Source organism: Daucus carota, chromosome 5 (assembly GCF_001625215.2).
Source record: "Daucus carota subsp. sativus chromosome 5, DH1 v3.0, whole genome shotgun sequence".
In the NCBI taxonomy this organism is placed as follows: Eukaryota; Viridiplantae; Streptophyta; class Magnoliopsida; order Apiales; family Apiaceae; genus Daucus; species Daucus carota.
The window spans coordinates 32,242,789-32,258,977 of record NC_030385.2 but is presented as its reverse complement, the minus strand read 5'-3'; the positions used below and the strand labels follow the sequence as shown (position 1 = coordinate 32,258,977).

The following is a 16,189-nucleotide window of genomic DNA, read 5'->3' as shown; positions in this document are numbered from 1 at the left end:
ACTATTTTGTTGAATATTTCGAATCTTGAACTTACGCATGAACCTCGTATATATTTTGCAAGACAAATTATTTGGCTATTAGACGACGAAGAATCGTGAAAATAAGATTTGAGCTATGTCTCTTATTAAGATTTAAGTCAAATTTGTTTTAGTTGAGAGTTCGAAAAGAGTTGAAGTTGCTCTGAAGATGTCTGTTGAAGACAGATTTTCGACATACATTCTGTTAGAGCTGTAATTCGAGTCGGGCGGCTCGCGAGCTCGCCCGGCTCGAACTCGTTTAAGTGCGCTCGACTCGACTCGACTCATTAAACGAGCCGAGTTCGGGCAAAGGTTTCGGCTCGTTTAATTAAACGAGCCGGCTCGACTCGACTCGTGAAATTAAACGAGCTGAGTTCGGGTAAAGGTTTGGGCTCGATTAAGCGTAAAATTATACGAGCTGGCTCGCTCGACTCGTTAAAACCGGCTCGTTTAGCTAAACGAGCCGGCTCGGCTCGACTCGTGAAATTAACCGAGTCGAGTTCGGGCAAAGATTTAGGCTCGATTAGTTAATCGAGCCGGCTCGGCTCGACTCGATTAAACTTGGCTCGAATTAGGCTCGGCTCGAAACTCGCCCGGCTCGGCTCGAATTACAGCCCTACATTCTGTCCACGTGTTAGGCACTTGTTAAAGTATAAATAATTTATCTATGTGTTATAAATACGTGCAATGTAATATCAAAGTAAAATTAAACAATCATATATGAAAATGAAGATATGATCTTTGTAGAGGGTCCTTAATGTTGTTGAAAACTATGGGCCCGTTTGACTGAACTTAAGAAAAAGTGATTTATTACTTAAAGTAAAGAAGTGCATTAGAAGTGAGAAGATGGTTTGGACTTATAAGCTATTATAAGTGTTTGGATACCGTAACTTATAAGTTTTTAAATGTTTGGATAACTTAACTTATAAGTTGGTATAGTTTCGTGGTTTTGTAATATAATTATTTAATATTTATGAAATAAATTGAGATAAAATTGATGAAAATATGAGATTAAATTAATTAATATTTATATTATATAAAAAATGATTTTTTGTTTGGTTTGGTTTGTCTCTCTTTTTGTTATAAATTTCATTTATTTACTTTTTAGGATGAGATTCAGGAGCTTGCAGCCCAAAACCGTACAGCTCATAAAATCAAAGAAGGAATGAATGAAAAGATTTGACTAAACTTCTGTTATATTAAAAATATAATTAAGGATGGAGATAACCTGTAGTAGACAGCATGAATAAAAAAAAGGAAGCGGCCACTAAAACTCTGAAAGAAGTTTAAGTTGTGTCTAGAAAAAAGCCACGCTCTGTTACTTTTTTTTTGCTAACTTCTTTTATTATTTTAAGTGCTTTAAATTGTTTGCCAAACAGTTGGCAAAAAAGAGGAAAAGCCCAGAAGTCCCATTTCCAAACACCCACTATATAAGTAGAATCAGAGAAAAGCTCCCGTATATCATAACTTATATAATTAATATCTACAATATCAGAGTTGACAGAAAAGACATGAAATATTATTTATCAACTTTGAATAATCTAGTATTTTGATTTTTAGAAGAAAACGTCACATTATGTTGCGTTTAGATCCGAAAATCTAAAAGATGTAACATGTTCTAACGTTTTAAGTGAACGCTACATGAAATAGCATTTAAGTTTTCAAAATTCTAAATGATATTGCATCAAGAAATGAAAGATGGATAAACGTTGCACAATCTAGCGTTTTGATTTGTAATATAATATTTGGGATTATTCACAAGCAGTTGTATGTGAGATCATCTTCTACGGTAGTGGTAATTGAATTTTATTGCTAAAAGAATGATAGATTGGGTCAAGATACTAAGAATTAGCATATAAAATGATTAGTCAAATATCAATAATTATAACTAAATGTCGACTATAAGTGTGTGTGTGTGTGTGTATATATATATATATATATATATATATGTATGTGTGTGTGTGTGTGTGTGTGTGTGTGTTTGCAATTTTTAACTGATACCTATTTATTGTAAGGGAGCGGATCATAACATATGAATGATAGTAGTATACATTCGACAAAAAAATTAAAAAATCATAGAAGAGCCAATTTTTGACCGAACGATATCATAACGCCGCTTATATATAAATAAAAACTTAAAACTAAAGTGCTCAAACAATTTTTTTATCACTAAACATATACTCCTGTTAACATACATATGTCACATGACCTGATATTGTTATAATGTTACGTGATTTTATGTATTTTTATCGAAACTTATTCTTGCAATGTCATTATGTCACTCGATTATATCAATTTAATGACTTAATGATTTGATTTGATAAATTGTGAAAAGATTAATCTGGAGCTGCTGGATTTTGATAAATTGGGCCACGTGAGGTCGAATCAACACTAAAATGCAGTTGAAAACACGGATACTCCGAAGACCTACCACCCTAGCTAATTTTCTCATTGACTTGAAATTGACAAGAAGGTTCTGAAAAAGTACGTACACACCTCTTCAAAAATAGCAATGACCCCCAGCAAATAAGTAACTTCAGTGAGATGTTACAACACAACCTCCAATAATATATTTTTTGTCAAACAAAATAATACTTCTCGCCAGTTAACTCTGATAATAATAATAATCAAATCCTGTGAGTGAGTCAGAAATATATATAGACTTCAATCAAACGTTGTACTCGGTGGCATTGAAGAGTGTAGCTGCAGCAGGTGGTGGTAGCAGTCCGCCGCCGTTGGACGCTGCTCGGGGTTCGGGTCCAAACACCTGTTCTGCAACTCTCTCAGTAGCTTTGGAATACTCGCGACTCCACTGCTCTTCACCAGCATCCCCACTCCCCATACATCAACTTTCACCCCATGCATGCCCCTTCCCATCTCCGGAGCGTGCTTCCCACTCGCCGCTGCATGTGGGTAGATCTGCGGCGCTCCCACCGCCTCCTCGAACCCCGTCAGGAACCACTCTATATTTTCGCTGCTTCTTCGCATGACCACTTTGTCCCAATCCAGGTCTCGGTGCATGAAAGATAAGTCGTGGAGTGCAACTAATGCTTCTGTCACGCATTTTAATGCGTCGACGAGTTGATCTAGATTCTTTGGCTTGAATTTGCAGCCTCGCGGCTTGAATGTGAGAGCCAAGTCTTTTTCAGAATCTCGGAATATAATTTCGGAGTGGGGGATTCGTTGGTCCAGAAAATCGTAGATTTCTTTCACCGCGCACCATTTTCTTTTGTTCGAGAAATATTTAGTGACCGTATTCGGTGTCATTTCGACGACATTTCCGCTGCCCAATTCGATTCTTTCGAAGTCACTGTAAGGCGAAAGCTTAGGATTTTTCCCACCTTTGTTAATGTGAAACAAGCATCTCTCGGCTAACAAAGACAGTAACCCAGCAATTCTCCAACATGGAATTAGGGCTTTTAGTCTTTCGGCGGGCGTCGACAAGTCGAGAGTGTGAATATCTGTTCGGATAATATTGCCGTCTTGTGATGGACTGAATGCGCAAAATGTAACAATGTAGCCAACTGCGTAGTAGCCTAATACGTAAGGAAGGTCCGTGTAAGTCCAAGAAAGCTTTTCCACAATTGAATTAGATGGATCAACTTGACCTTCCCTTACTTGATCAGTCTCCTCCCCTCTCCACAGACAGAAATTTCGCATGAAAGCGGTAAGATTAGGCCACTGGTCTTGAAATGGATCCTCGGCTGAATGTGAAGATGGTTTTCGAATAAATACCATTTCTGAAGAACAGAATTTGGAGATCAGGCGATTGATGCAATCATCCCAGAGGCCGATAAAAGAGTCTCTAGTGGAAGCAGTGAGACTAGGGTTTGACCGAATAATTGGACTCAGAATTTCATACATAATTGCTCTACAATCCAGGAGTTCACTGGAGGTGGTGAAGAAGAGTTCTTTTCCTTGAGGCAAGTCTCTGTATACATCTTTTCGCAATGGAAACCGCAGCTCTTCTGCCGGTGGCTCTTGTAAGTACCATGATAGCTCAACCAGACTTGGTAGTGTTGATGGAGGAATTTTCAGACACCCTAAATAATACTCAGTTGGATCTTGAAATTCCCATGCAGTAATAGCTGCATTATTTAAAAAATAATATGCAAATCATGGGACAGAAGCATAATATACATAAGAATGAAGGGAATAATTCTATTTTAAGCCATCACATTATAAATAATGCATACAATTTCAAAACAAGTACTTTCGAGTAAATTAATGATTTCTGTTTAACTTCTGTCATTTGATTCTGCAGTTGGTTTAATTCAATAAATTAAGAACTTGATTCTCAATAGTACTGAAACTTATTACTATATTTATGACTATATCAGAAAGCTTATGCAAGGAGATAAAAAATAATATAAAGATTCTTACAATAATAAAATATAAAGCTAGACAGACTTACATCTGATAGAAGGTTCTGTAGATGGAAGCTGCATCCTGTCATGGAAACCTGGTTTGTACAATAGAGAATATCTTTAAATATAAGTTAAATTTATTCTAAAATGCAATGTGTTTAAATAAATATAATAAATTAAAGATGTTGCATACCAGAAAAAGAAGCAGGATTGGGTGGAGCAGAGGTGGAAGAGTTTCTTCTGCCAAAGACTTTAATCTGTTGACCAGAAAGAAACCTATCCACAGAGAAGCCTTTGAGAGGAGTGGCATCTTCAAACGTTTCTAATGTGCATGCCACCATCGAATCATCTAAATATGTTAACTCATCTGCATTCAAGAAGCTCAGTCCTTGCACCTTCACTCTCCCTCTGTGATGCTCCCCTTCTTCACCCCACAAATTTACAGACTCTTCCCATATCATTCTCACTTTACCTATCCTCTTTAGCTCTCGAGACGGCGTTAACATCACATCTGAGGAGCAACCAGTATCATATCCTAGTAAACTCCCTCTTCCTCCTTGCCCGAATGCTTCACCACCACTAGTCAACCCTAGTTGTTTAGCCCTTGCTGTAAAAAAAATTTAAAAATTGTTAGAATACAATAGGATAGCAACACCTCGAGAATTTAGGAAAAATTGGTACATAGTTACCGGTGAGAGGGATGTCATTGTCATCGCGAAAAATGGGAGGGGGAGGCAAGGACCTAAGGAGCAAGTGAGAAGGGCAGGGATCATCAAATGCACCAGGTCTTGAATTCGAAATAAGAGTTCTCATTCGGGAACCCATGAACTGGCACAATTCATCGTAAACTTGTTCGTCGAAAGAAGTGGGCAAATTATAAGTTTTTCTTTCAACAGAGGAAAGCCTGAAGAAACTCCTGCCTGTTTGATCCCTCCCTCCGAATCTCTCCCACTTGTAAACCCTTCTGTAGTCGCCCAACATGTTGTCCCATTTCGTACCTGCTTGCTTGGCATCTCTATTCACCCCATGGCTCTTTAGATATTCCGAGACTTGTTTATCTTTCTCAGCCCGTGTCTTCGTCGCTGACCTCCCAGTTGCCGGTTGACCTGACCCACCCTGCCCCTCTTGTGGCGGTGCACTTGTGGACCCCCCTTCGTACTGAATCCTCCAGGCCCTGGCGAGCCACAGGGACTCATTAGGCTTCCATGGAGGGCTCACAATTTTCCCTTTTCTCATCTGCAACCGCTGCTCCTGCTGCTGAAGTAGCTGTTCATCTCCACCAGCTTCTGATAAATTAGCACACTCTTGGGAGCCGGAAAGAGACGGGTGAGATGGCGATGAGGCCGCGGTGTCGGAAGAAGAAGCCGCCGCCGCCGCTGGTGGCGGCGGCGGTGGTGGTATTGTGGAGGGAGGTTGATTTGAAGGAGAGGGAGTAGACTCATTGCTAATCACCAGTGGAATATTCACCTGCTGATAAGGAAGGTTTGTTTGTTTCTGTGATGGGGATGGAGAAGGCAAGAGCTTCCACTGTCCAGCTGAAGTATATCTTGGTCTCTTGGGATTAGTATTCACCACTATCTGGTTCTGATCAAATGAGCTAGGCACTGTGGCAGATCCATGAGCTGGAATATTAGTGTAAAGAGGTGGAGGAGGTGAGAGGAAGGGTGAACCACTGACTCCAACTAGATGATGATGATGAGGAATGGAATCAGTGCTTGAATCTTGCGCTGCTGCTGCTGATGCTTGTTGGGGATGAGTGGGAGGAGAAGATGATGTGGTGGTGGTGGTCAAATGTTGTTTCTTTGTGTTGTCTCCTCCTTTGGTGTCACCCATTTTTGGATGAATGGATATGAAATAATGGATGGATGGCCCAATATACTTCAATATTATCGATTTGACACACTTAATTTTTTATAAACCCTAGCTAGCTTTCACTATACTTCACCAACAACTGCAAAGAATTAACCAACTCTAGGAACAGCTTCCTTCATTGCATTTTATACCCCTTCTCCTGTGCTTGTCTGCCTACACCTGCAGCTCCTAATTTATTTGTGGTTTTTGTATTTTTCTAGCATATTTTATTGTAAGTTTATGGGTTATTTATTAAATTTATTCATATATCAGATGGCAAGTCTTATATTAAATTTTGACTGTTTATTCAGATATCGGATAGTTGGTTTAAAATTTATTGGTTTATTTGTCCAGAAATCGTATTAGATGTTCTGAAAGTTATGAGTCATTTGTACAATCTTGATTATTTATTCAAATATTGAAAGATGATTTAAAACTTTTAGTTAAACCATACGGATACTCCTATTATCTATAATTGAATTTTCAATTTTTTTCTTATACATTTTTAGATTTTATGGTTTCTAAATAACACTCCTTGCCCTAATCATGTGTGCTACAGTAGACGACTAGACGGTAGGGATAACAAGTATTTAACAATAATGATTAATATAAATTGCGGTATACTCCCTCCATCCTAATTCTTTTGTCTTGTTTGTCTTTTTGTGGTCAAATTGACCCAACTTTGATTGAAATTTACATATATTAAATAATTGAAAAAAATTACAAAAAATATATCATTAGAATCTACATTTAATCTACTTTAAGATGTCTTTTTCAATTTTTAAAAAATCATGTTAAAATAATTACTTATTACCAGTCAAAATTTGATCAATTTAACCACAAAAAGTGAAACATGACAAAAGAAGTGGGACGGACGGAGCATAGAAAAAGGTACGGAGCATTTGTTTGGACATGAATATTGACAGGCAAGGCGCGCATAAAAGCAGCAGCAGAAAAAAGACGAGAGAAGAGCTGCTGCGACGTGATTACGACTTCTCAGTTTAGCAACTTATTAATATGGCTGTGCTCCCACTTTATGACCTCTCCCAAAAAAAAGCGAGCAGAGCAAATAGCGGTATAATAATGATTGTTCTGACCAACGCGGCTCTAAAATTTATTATTCATTCATATCCTTATTTATTTTAGAGCATACCTCACCACCTTTAAATGGGTTTGGATTTTTATGTTTGTATGTTGCGCACAGCAGAGACAGTGCCACTGTTGAACGTTGTGTTTTCGGGAATTTATACATCATACATCCATGTGAGTTTGTAAGTATGTGAGCATATGGTATCTTCTCTCGTCTCTCTCTCGATATCTCTTTCTGAACAGAAAGCAGAGAGATAGAGAGAGATGTGTGGAGCAGGAGGCAGGCATGCAGATTTGTTCAGAGAAGAAGAAGTTGTTGTGCAGCAGAGCTTTTAGGCTGTGTTCTGTTTTTTCAATTATCTTTCTTTTTCTTCCACCTTAATATCATTCATTTCCAGGTCCAGCCAGTTGTATTCTCCAGTTGTACTCGCGTGGAATTCCTTATCCTCTCTTTCATTAATATGGAACTCTTCTTCTCCCTTTACCCTAAATTGCAATCTATTTATTGTCCGATTTGTTCTTCAAATCAAATTTTCATCCCAGCCTCTGTCGCATGCACAGCTTAAATGATGCACCCTCTGCAGCCCACAAAACTTTATAATCCTGTTAAATCTCCGTTCATTCGATGTTAAAGATGCACGCAGACTCGTTATCCGTGATTCCGATATAATATAGATGTACTGCATGTAACATGAAATACATAATCATATCTTGATTTATGCATTTGACTTATAATTTTCTTTTAAAAATTTATATCCTATATTAAGAAAAGAAACTGTCTTTGGACAGACCATCAAGAGTACAAAATATCAAAATATCAAAATTTTATCATCATCCTATAAAGTTTTTTATTTGATAACAATTATCAACCACCAACAGAACCATGTCGTTAACAAAATTAATTTTTTAATTGTTAAAATTCTACAATTTAATTTATAAAATTATTAACTCTCTAAAATCCCTATCATGTTCATTTAACAAATAAAATTTAACAAATAAATAAGTAGTCTGCATCAAATTAATATCAATACAAAATTTAATTGAAGCTTCGTTCTTTACAAGATTGTGATAAATACGAACAAGGTGATAATAATACGTACTGTCGTGAAAACACAAACTCCTCGTGTCACTGGTATGACCATCACCATTATAACAATTGTTCAGGTTACAAAATATAATAAAGGATCAAGATACAAGACAGTTTATCATATTGAAATGTGGAGCTTATTTATCAATGTCCTATAATAATTTTACTAAAATAAAATATATTATTGCATGGGAAACAGATTTATATCATAACATGTTTTTGAAAATATATTTTTAATAGAAAAATTCAAAATTTTAAGTTGAATCAAATGTAAATATATAGAAAAATTTATATTTAAACAATGATACTGTAAATAAGAATATTATGAAGATAATAATGTAATCAAATAGAAAGATATTATAATTATGATAATTAATAAATTAAATTTTTTTATTTAAATCCTTAGTAGGTGTCATAAGCTAGTACGAATAAAGCTAAGAGCATCTCGAACATCTTAGCTATATAATGTCCTAATCTATTATAATTGGGAATATGACACATAACACAACTCCAGCAGAGTTCTAACAATTCCTTAAAAAGTTAAGGATTCCAACTTCATCCATCATTTTGTAAGGATGGCGTAACCATTCCTGATATCATTTTAAAGAATAAAATATTCACTTCTCTCGCTTTTCCTGATCTTTCTCTGTTTTCTTTATTCTTATTACTAGTTGAATATAATGTTATAATAATAATTGGAATTATAAATAGGAAATGTTGTTGGAGTTCCCATTCAATAAAATGAAATTATCCCTTGAAAAATACATATTTTTTTTTATATTTAGGTAATCTGGTAGGAGTCTGCGGGAAATGCTCTAACATTTGTGAAAATAAAAAAAATAAGGAGGAAAGTAGTAAATCCAGTGGATTGGAGCTTTCCGTAAGTGCTAAGTGGACATAGGAGCTGCAAGAACACACACAGAATAAGGCTGCATAAGCAAGTAAAGGATGGAGCAAACTCAACTTTTGTGAGTGATATAAGTATTTCAATGGTCGGTCACAAGGGGCCTTCATTTTCTCAAACCGTTGGCAAGAGGGAGACACTGAATGACAAGTGAATGGCATCTAGCTAGACACAGTACCCATACACACACTTATATGTGTAGATACCATCTACTATTAGCTAGCTCATACTATGCAGCCTAGTATTTCTAGCACGGCGCCTTTTGCGAGCTTTTCATGCCTTCTCTCTCTATACTCCCCATGTTTACTTGAATGCAAGCAGCAGAGCTAACAGTACAAATCAGTGTGAAGGATCCTGTACATTTATTTATGCATATACGTTAAGTAATAGGGGGGTCATTGTTGTATTTGACTTGGTGTGAGAAGCTTTTTTGGACACTTGGAAATTAGATGCTCTCGCTAAACAGATCACACATACTTGATGTGTTTCTGTGCTGTGCTGTGCTGTTTAAAGAAGCATGAGTAGTGAGTACAGAAAGATTACTGCTAGATTCTTAGGATTAGTAGATACTGGAGCTGTCCAGTAGTGTAGTGTGTAGTACTACCTCCGTGCCTAAATACTTTTCCAGTTTCGCTTTATCACGTTTGGCAACGCACAATTTTAATTATTAATATCTTTAATTTCATATTAGTATTAAATATAAAAACTTCACCGTATTAAAGTACTCATAAATACGGAACCAACAAAATCACTCATGACTATATTTCATCTTATAGATTAGACGTAAATTAATAATTTGTCTCATGTCATGACGACATATCAAACGGGAAAAGTTTTTTGGGACGGAGGGAGTAATTAAAACAGTTAGCTTATGAAAGATGCTGCATACATATGCATGGATACATCACGCACATAAGATTCTTCATTGCTAACCTCGAAATTTCTTTTCACAACTTATCTAATTATAAATAATTAAATTTTGATACGTGATTTTGGAATTTATTGCTTAATAAATATTATTTTTGATAATATTATATTTAACAAATTATTTTCCGGGCATACTCAATATCGAGGTTACTTTTGACCCTTCCCTAATTGCTTTCGGCAAAAATTGAATGCATATATATCGGATATTTGGATGTGCAGAAAGATGAAAGATGAATGTATGATAGATGCAAAAATGAAAAAGCTTTAAACAGATAATAAGTGCTTTTCCCTGTATTGACATGTTTGAAAGAGCCATGCAGGAGGAAAGAAGGATTACTCCTATATATTCATAGCCCTCGTAGGGGGTCCTTACTAGGATTTGATATGATAGCTGAGTGAGAAATGAAGCTTTCTCATCTCTCCCACCTGTATTATGTATGTGTGTTTATAACTTTATATACACAAATATTCCCCCATCGGGATTTGAATATATTATTATTTTGTATACTGAGGATTCGAGGGAATCACAAGTACTCCGTTTATAATTTCTCTCTTTTTACCTACCACTTTTATGCTGTCCCGATTGAATTATGGAGCCTGCGATCCACTTCTTTTTATAACTTCGATTTGAGTTGATGGCAGTCAGAAAGAAAACCCTACCCAACCAGTTAGGCTCAAGGGACCCAGGTCCAAATTATTTGAAATCATGGCAAGATCACTACTTATTCAAGAATATGAAACTTATGTGAAACTTAGGCCAGGCCCAAGTTTTTTAAGGCCCACAATCTCTCTCTGGTAGCCTTTCTGCCCAATAAAGAGGCTCTCATAAAAAGCCCAATCAGGCTCTTTTCTCATCAGCTTAGCAATGCTGTTAATAGCGGGGCAAGTTATTGCATAGTCGTCTCTTTTGGAGACAATGTTGAGCTTGTTAAATCAACTTTTCAAGATAAAAGAGAGTAATATTGTCAGGAAGCTCGTTAGATTTAAGAGGGTAATGATGCCGCATATTAAAACAACCGAAATGTCATCTATACTATACTATTAAAGCCGAAACATTAAAAGTTTGGTCGGTCGGTACGCGGGCTTTTAAACAGATTTTTATAATTAGCGGACTTCAAACAAAATTAGTGGGCTTCAAACAAAATATAAACAAATCAAAACATAACGGGCTTTTATACGGACTTTTATAATTAGCGGGTTTCAAACAAAATTAGTGGGCTTCAAACAAAATATAAACAAATTGAAACATAACGGGCTTTTATACGGACTTTTATAATTAGCGGGTTTCAAATATAAACAAATCGAAACATAAAACAAATGTATGATCAAATGATAAAACAAATATAAAACCTATTTGACTATACCAAAACTAAAGTCAAACCTCAAAAAATATTATACTATTAAAACCGAAACATTAAAAATTTGATCAGACGGTACACGGGCTTTTATACGGACTTTTACAATTAGCGGGCTTCAAACAAAATTATTGGTTTCAAACAAAATATAAACAAATCAAAATATAAAACGTATATAAGATCAAAACATAAAACAAATATATGACCTATTTGACTATACCAAAACTAAAATCAAATCTTAAAAAATATATACGTATCTATATTATACTATTAAAGCCGAAACATTGAAAGTTTGGTCAGTCGGTGCTTAGGCCGAAATACGGGGCTATCTATATACCAATTATTCTTTTTAACTAAAATATGTTATTTTTTTATATTTTCTAACTAAAAAAACTCCATTATTTAAAATAACATCGAAATATATAGTAATTATCTTTTTAACCACATACATTATCTTTTTTATATATTCTGACTAAAAAAATGGATCTTCTACAATTAACATGGGCTACATATATCATAATTTTATTCTCACAATAATATTAGTTTACTATATTATTAAAGCCGAAACATTAAAAGTTTGATCGGTCGGTACTTGGCCAAATTATGGGCCTACTTATATAATCAATTATCTTTTTAACTAAATCTATTATCTTTTTTTATATGTTCTAACTAAAAGAACTCAATTTTCTAAAAATAATATTGGACAACATAGCAACTACTATTTTTAACTAAAACACATTATCTTTTTCAGAATCCTAACTCAAAAATCGATTTTCCAAAAATAACACATGCAACATTCATATAAAAAAGATATTATATATCTATATTATTATACTATTAAAGCCGAAATATTAAAAGTTCGGTCAGTCGGTACTTGTGCCAAAATACGGGCATATCTATATACCAATTATTCTTTTCAATTAAAATATGTTATCCTTTTTTATATTTTCTAACTGAAAAAACTTCATCATTTAAAATAATATCGAGAAACATAGTAATATTATAAATCTATAACATACTATTATACTGTTAAATTCGAAATATGAAAAGTTCAATTGGTCAGTAGGTCAGTCGAGTTCGGTGAGCCGGTTGGTATTCGACCCACGAACCTCCTTAATTTATAACATGTTATAATATATTTTTTTATTATCTATTAAACCAAAATATTTAGGTTAGTATGATGGGTCGGCATCTGGTTTTAAGCGTCTTTTTAACTTAATATGTTCCATACTATATTATTAATTATCAATGACGAAATATTAAAAGATTGATTGGTTGATTTATATCTGATTTTTAGATCTCCATAAATTATAACATGAAAAAAAAACGTATTTTAACATTCTCAGTAAAATATATATGTTCGACCTAATTTTTAATTAGCCATTTGACGAAATTAACTATTAAAAATTTATCATCTGTTAAATAAAAAAATTATTTAATCATATTATTTTATCATAATTTTATTCTCACAATAATATTAGTTTAAGTTAATATAAATACGATAAAATAGCAAATATTATAACCGCCCGTGCATTGCACGGGTTATAAGCTAGTATGATATGACAAGCAAGGATATATTTATTATCTTTTAATATGACATTTGTATTGATTTTTTTTTTTGTCAGGTCCATTTGTATTGATTTTTGATTAAAATGGGAGGAGTGTCAAAGTAGTCAGACACCTCGAAATAAAAATGAAACATACACTCTTTGTACTTTTACGTTTATTTATAATGATATTTATTTAAATATATTGACACTTCTGAGTGTCAATTATCAGAATATAAAGAATGTTTTAGAAGTATTAGAGAAGTTGAAAATTAAATATCTATTTTTAACAATTTGATTACATCAATAATTTTAGTTGACACCTTTCATCATATATGTCTTACCGCAAACTTTCTCCTAATCTGAGCATCTCCAACATTGAAAACCCTTAACTAAAAGGTGACGTGGCATACTATAAATAAAAAAATTTAGCCAACGAATCGAAAAACTCATACTCCAACCATATCAAGTTGTTGTCAATAATTTTAGCCAACCTCTTATCAGTGGCGAAACCAGGACTAAGAGTTAGGGGGCTGAAATGTATCGTCATTCATACTTGCATAAATAACTTTCTCAATATATACCATCATACTATCATTCAGTCATGCATCTCCCATCCTATTACGCTGATAAGTCTTGATTGTTTTCATAGCAGAAAAAACTCTCTCAACGGTAGTAATGACAACAGGTAAAACAAGTGGTAACTCAACTAGAAGATAAACTAAGGGATAAGCAGTGTGTCTGTATTTCTTAACAATCATGACATAAAGATTTTTTATACTTTGAAGTCCAGATTAATCTTTATCCGCTCTCATATCATAGATAAAATTGTCTAACTGATTTGACAATAACTCCAGGTCTAGTAAAGAGAAATCCTTTGGATAAAATTGTGCAAGGCAGACCAGTTTTGAGTTATTGAAACTTGAAAATTAATTTCTTGGATCCAAAAAGCCAATACAAAGTAGTGAACAAGTTTTATAGCAATGAACATCTAAAAATGTCTCTCATTCTTCCGCTCTTAATAGCTGCAATTTAATTTTCATACTTCGAACCATTGTCATAGTATTCTAAGTTCTTTGTTGTAAATCTTATGACACTTAATTAGTAATTGCCAAGATTACTTTCAGCAAAAGAACTCCACTAAGTTAGGGGTAGTGTCAATGTGTGCGTATGACTTATGAGAGCATGTCCAAAAGTTTCTTCATATGGGCTCTTTAGCCAAAATTTGTAGAATACGGAGATGAAATGAACTCCACAAGATCCTAGCACCTCTTCAAAAACTTAGGGGCTCTATTTTCTTCCTCAACAATGAGGAGCACACTCTCCTCTAAACTATATTTTATATTTATTTTTTTTATGTACAAAGTACTCAACATGCATGATATAGTTTGTGGGTATGCATATTTTAATAACACATATAGATACAAAGCGTATGTAGGGAATATTGTTGGAGATATTGTGTAATTTTACCTCTTAAATAGTTAAGAGTTGATTGTTTATATTACTTTTGGAGAGAAGTTAAGGAGTTTGTTGGAGTTGCTCTGAATGTATTTGTTAATTAGACTAATTCAGCGAGGGTTTGGAAAAAAAATATACACTGTTTTTTTGAGGTTAGGGGGGCTCTAGCATCCCTTAACCCTCTGGTTCCGCCACTGCCTCTTATGGAAGGCTAAATTTGTCGAACCTCTACAGGTCTGTAAGAAATCTGTAGAAAAATTGCATATCATTTATTACCATATTGAACTGATATATTTTATTTTAACAATTTAAAATATTAATGACATTCTATTTTACCGCTACAAGTATGTGTCAGATACTTAGATATATAGAATAAAAAAATAATTACTCGCTAATCACTGTTTCAGGCTTCTGGTCATTAGCCCTTGTACCGGGATGCTTGGCCAAACTGCTTCTTTCATCATCAACTACAGTATATATTACATGATGTTTAAACACAATTGGAAATATAACATCTCATTATGTCAGCAGCCAAACCGCTTCTTTTATCATCAACTACAGTATACATTACATGATGTTAAAACACAATTGGAAATATAACATCTCATTATGTCAGCAGCCGCGTAGCAATCGTCAGCTTAGAGTTTTGACTATGACAAAAGAGTATACCTTCATGTACGATCGAACATTAAACTGCTCAGAAAGAATACCATCATTTGACTCTGTTTTACATGATTTAAGGGTCTATTTTATGTAACTTTTCGCAAGGATTTCAAATATACAATTTGTTTTAAGTTTGTAATCAATAGAGAGTAAATAAAAAGTACACGAGTGTACCATAGAGAGTAAATTAAAAGTACGAGCGTACCATCGGTAGAAGTAAAAAATGCGATGGTACCATTGAAAAAAACCACTTCTACGAGGGTACCATCAAGAATTTTCCTAGATATAATTTAAATTTATATTTACTTGTATTTTAAGTCTTATTATCTTGATGTCTAAATGTACATATATCCTTACTATGATGATATTTATTAAAATGTAAATATAAAAAATAAACACTATTTAAAATTTTATTATATAATTAAATTATCATTCACCTAAAATTTATGAAAATTTGATAAAAACAAATAAGATTCTTGTCGAATCAGAGTTTGTGTCGTATAGTTAAAAAATCATATATATGATTTTATTAAATCATATATATAATTTTATTAAATCACAATAATTAAATACTCTAAAAATCGGCCGATTAACCGAATAATCGATAACAGACGAATTTTTAATACGATTTGGTAAAATTCGATTAAATCGATGATTAATTGGTCAAAATTGGATTAATCAGTCAAAAATCAGGTAGAATATTAAAATTTACAAAATTTGTGGGGAAAATTTAAAATTTTAAAAATGATTAGATATATATTATTTATATGTATAATATTAAAATAATTTCAAATAATGATCATATTATAATTAATGTATATAAATGGTTAGACATTAATGTATAATAAATATATTGCTTAGACATTAATGTATAATAAATGTGTTAGTATTAACAGTCAATAATAACCTTTATATATATTAAA

At 33.8% G+C, this 16,189-nt stretch overlaps 1 protein-coding gene across 1 annotated transcript; it reads right to left on the bottom strand.

Moving 5' to 3' along the window:
* Positions 1 to 2,491: 2,491 nt before the first annotated feature.
* LOC108222696 (uncharacterized) lies at positions 2,492 to 6,381 on the bottom strand. Its single transcript, XM_017396578.2, has 4 exons — positions 5,075 to 6,381; positions 4,579 to 4,992; positions 4,433 to 4,480; positions 2,492 to 4,106 (listed from the first exon to the last, which is right to left on the bottom strand). The coding sequence occupies exons 1-4, from the start codon at positions 6,216 to 6,218 to the stop codon at positions 2,683 to 2,685; spliced, it is 3,030 nt and encodes a 1,009-aa protein (XP_017252067.1). The 5' UTR covers positions 6,219 to 6,381; the 3' UTR covers positions 2,492 to 2,682.
* Between the last annotated feature and the right edge of the window lie 9,808 nt (positions 6,382 to 16,189).